The sequence below is a fragment of the Apaloderma vittatum genome, unplaced genomic scaffold (genome assembly GCF_000703405.1).
Source record: "Apaloderma vittatum isolate BGI_N311 unplaced genomic scaffold, ASM70340v1 scaffold9720, whole genome shotgun sequence".
NCBI classification, from domain to species: Eukaryota; Metazoa; Chordata; class Aves; order Trogoniformes; family Trogonidae; genus Apaloderma; species Apaloderma vittatum.
The window spans coordinates 78,954-82,842 of NW_009695031.1; the positions used below are offsets into that span (position 1 = coordinate 78,954).

Below are 3,889 nucleotides of genomic sequence, written 5' to 3' on the forward strand. Positions count from 1 at the left end.
GGGATCCACACCTTCCAGAGTCTTGCCACCCTCATATTGAAGAATTTCTTCCTAAGATTCAATCTAAACCTATTCTCCTTCATTAAATCTATTTCCCCTTGTCCTATTGCTGGACACTCTTGTAAAAAGACCCTTTCCAACCTGAAGGTTCCCTTCAGGTATTGGAAGGCAGTTGTAAGGTCCCCCAGAGTTTTCTCTTTTCAAGGCTGAATAATCCCAGCTCCCTCAGCCTATCCTTGTATTAAAGATGCTCCAGCCCCTGGATCATCTTTGTGGCCCTTCTCTGGACTTGTTCCAACATGGTTAATGGTTGGACTTGACGATTTTAAAGCTCTCTTCTAACATAAATGATTCTATGATTCTATATAGCTGGTTTTGCTAAGCACTATTATGAGATTTTTAAAGCTATTTTACAATGCAGCAAACCAGTATTTTATATATATAACATATGTATAAAATCATCATCACCCTGTTCATCATCACCCACTACCAGCCAGCAGCATCCACCTCTCCATCAGCAGAGAAGGGTGCAGGAGTTATTTCTTAAATCACAGGATTAACTGACTACCCCTGTAAACTCCCCTGCCCACCTGCCAGCAGATGACCCCCAGGAAAGCCAGAATCCTCAGCCACCGGTACCCCGGAGCTCCCCCAGCACAGCCATCCCACCCCATCCCACCTGGGCTGACCTGATGTCCTTGATGGTTGCTCGCTTGAGGGGGTCAACCTGCAGCATGTGCATGAGGAGAGTGGCAACAGAGCGGTTGAGGTATTCGGGGATGTAAAACACACCTCCTCGGATCTTCTTGAAGAGGGTAGGGACGTGCTCATCATCAAAAGGCAGCGTGCCACAGAGGAGGGCGTAGAGGATAACGCCGCAGCTCCAGATGTCCACCTCCGGGCCAGCATACAGCCTGCGCGAAGGCAAGGGCAGGGGTAAGGTGTCACCAACCGTCCACCTCTCTTGAGTCAGGGTGCAGCTCCCACTGGGCGAGCTGGGGACAGGGGCCAGAGCTGCAGGCCACCCTGGGGCTGCTCACAGCGATGCCCCTGACAAACCCTGCCTAAGCCAAAATCACTCAGGGGCAAGGGGAAATGACCCGGCAGAGCTGGCTGCCCACACTCCTCTGAACAGCCGTGTACATCCCTGCCTCTGCCCAACCCTCCGAAAAGCCAAATTCCACATTTCCAAGAGCTCTGCCAGGCTGTTTGCTCCTTTGCCTCAAGGGCTCAGCCAGCAATTTCTGTTCATTCAAGCAAGGCGGATTAAACAGCAGCAGATACTCTATCTCTGAGTGTTTATTTTTGGTTGAAGTTTGTGTGCTGGCATGCAAGTGCTCCTCCTTCCGACAAGCTGCTAACGTGCTCCTTGGCATTGCCACATCAGGACACCCCAAATGTACAGGTTTTGCCTGCTTCCTCTATTTGTTTATCCCTTTTTGCTAGAGCTCTTGCTTTCTCAGCGATTTTGGGAGGCAGTGCTTACCCTCAGGCCATAAAACCCTACCAAAATACAATGGTTGAAACAGAAATACAGAAGTCCCTTCAGGAAACCTCAGCATCCTGCACTTGCTCTTCCTGAAAAGCATTGCTGCAGATGTACCGGTGTCCAAAAGCACCCATCATGCACACGGCCTATTCTCTGAACACCCCTAAAACCTCGGTTGTGTTTGACCAAGGGTCCGGTTTGTCCAAGGGGGCCGGTTAGCTCAGTCAGTTGAGCGTGGCGCTAACAACGCTAAGGTTGCGGGTTCGATTCCCGTTCGGTCCCCATGTGTTGCCTGATCTAGTCGAGAGGTGGCGTCCCTGGCGACAGGGAGGCTGGATTAAAATGATCTCTAAGGTCCCTTCCAGCTTAGGCCATTCTATGAAATCTTCCCTGCTGAGGCCAGTGACAGCAGCAAAGTCATTTTTTTGGAAATGTAGACCACTATCCCGCTGCCCTCTTGGTCCTGCCTCCACGCCCGATTCCAATGGATAGGAAGCCCGACTCTTTAGGTGATAACTGCACTGCCTGAACAGCTGACCAGACTTTTAAGCCCGAATGAGCTTTTATCTAAGATTCTGAAGCCTGAGCTGTCACGCTCTCCTGCTTTTGTGCTCTACCCAGCAAAGGCAGGAGAAGCCAGGAACCAGCAGATTGTGCCTCTGCCCCTCGAGGGCAGCTCGTCGTAGTTTTCAGAAGAGGGCACAGTTTCATATTTATCAGGGGTATAAAACTCAAGCGTCACTGACACTGTAAGCGGTACTCATGCAGGAGGGCTGCAGCAGTAGCTGGCAAAAATGTGCAACACGTAGGCTTGGTTTTCTTTTTCTTTCTTACTTTCATTGTTAATAAGCTGTATTGTCTGTACCCTTGGAACGATCAGGCTCTGCATACAGGGACTAAACCCTTCTTGCTAATCTGCCATGTGCCATGTCTCCTATATGAACTGGGGAAAAAAAAAAAGTGATTCTGGCCTTTACTGAAAAGGGCATGGAAATAATATTTTTTTGGAATCACAGCAGAGTTTCTGGATTTGTTCCCCTCTTGACAATGAGAATTTACTTGCTTTCGCCTGTAGAGCTGTAGTCGCAACAGGGGTTTTTGGATGCTGGTCTAATTCCTAGGATACTGTGCCAATACTTGCACTGGTGTAAACAGGGATAAAATAATCATTATCACAGTGAACAGACTTTGAACAAAATACTGTATTTAAAAGCTACAGTTATAGGCAAAAATATGCTGGATTAGGAAAACTAATGTTCATGGAAAGGGTGATTCAAAAATATGCAGCAGGCTGAAGGACCACATAGAAGACTGAAATTTCGAAAACCTCTATTTGCAATCCTTGCTGTGCTATTACAGAGTTAGGGAAATAAGTACATTCTATGCAGCTTAGGTTCCTGACAGTAAAATACAGGCGGTAACACTTCTGTATCCACACGGTAAAATCCAGTTCAACCTTGCAGAGCGTGTTCGACATGCCGTGTGCGGTACAGATGTTGCACGCCGAGAGATGCAACCACCTTCGTTTGTCAATTCAATGCACCAATTCAAAACAAAGTTTGGATGGCTGAACCTGCTGTCACAAACAAAACCCCTAGCTTTTCAATACAAGAGTTCAACAGTGTAAGGTCTTCCTGACCGTTCTGTTAATGTTTTCCTCCTTAATGCTGTGTTTTATCTTATAGGTGGGCAGGAGAGAAGGGGCTGGCCTGGAAAAGTCTTTCCATCTGGAGCCTCACTGTTTGCATCCAAAGAGTAATTTCCACCCTCTTTAATTAGCAATACAAACAGTCAACATCTGCTAACAATTCCTTCAAATAAACACCTTTAGCAAAATATGGTTTACTCTCACAGCTACTGAGAAACGTACTGACCAACAAAACTTTCAGATCTTTGCCAGCAGATTTGCTCAAACATAAAACACAGGCTGGAAGAAGGATTCAGCTTTTCCTAGATGTGCAAAGCTGTTTCCGAGCCCAAGATCAAACTTCTGTGTGCTCACATAGGTTCTGATTAGAAGTGGAATGTCCTACCTGCCAGAGATGACCTCAGGGGCTGCATAATTTGGGGAACCACAGCTGGTGCGTAGAAATTCGCCATCTGACATCATGTTGGACAATCCTAAAAACAAGACATTTGCTGTTTACTGGGAAGGTCCAGCCATGGAAGATTCCATGTCGCACAGAGGAGGAGAGGTATAGCAAGTGGAGGGAGACATTTGGAGGGGAACTGTTGACATAATTTAGACAGACTCCTTTGAGCTTATTTGAAATTATTATTATTGAATTATTATCATTATATTGTTATCATTGTTGTTATTATTCCTTTTTAATTATTGTTTTATTATTGTTATTATTATTATTATTATCGTCGTCACACCCAACCAAGGAACTTTCACTC

General features: G+C 46.3%; 1 protein-coding gene across 1 annotated transcript in view; it reads right to left on the reverse strand.

Moving 5' to 3' along the window:
- PRKAA2 (protein kinase, AMP-activated, alpha 2 catalytic subunit) overlaps positions 1–3,610 on the reverse strand; it is a gene marked incomplete at its 5' end in the record, with an annotated part of 7,492 nt that extends 3,882 nt beyond the window's left edge. Inside the window, 2 exons of the mRNA XM_009869662.1 lie at positions 690–914; positions 3,523–3,610. Coding sequence (XP_009867964.1) covers positions 690–914; positions 3,523–3,610 — 313 coding nt within the window. The remainder of the gene's footprint in view (positions 1–689; positions 915–3,522) is intronic.
- Positions 3,611–3,889: the final 279 nt, after the last annotated feature.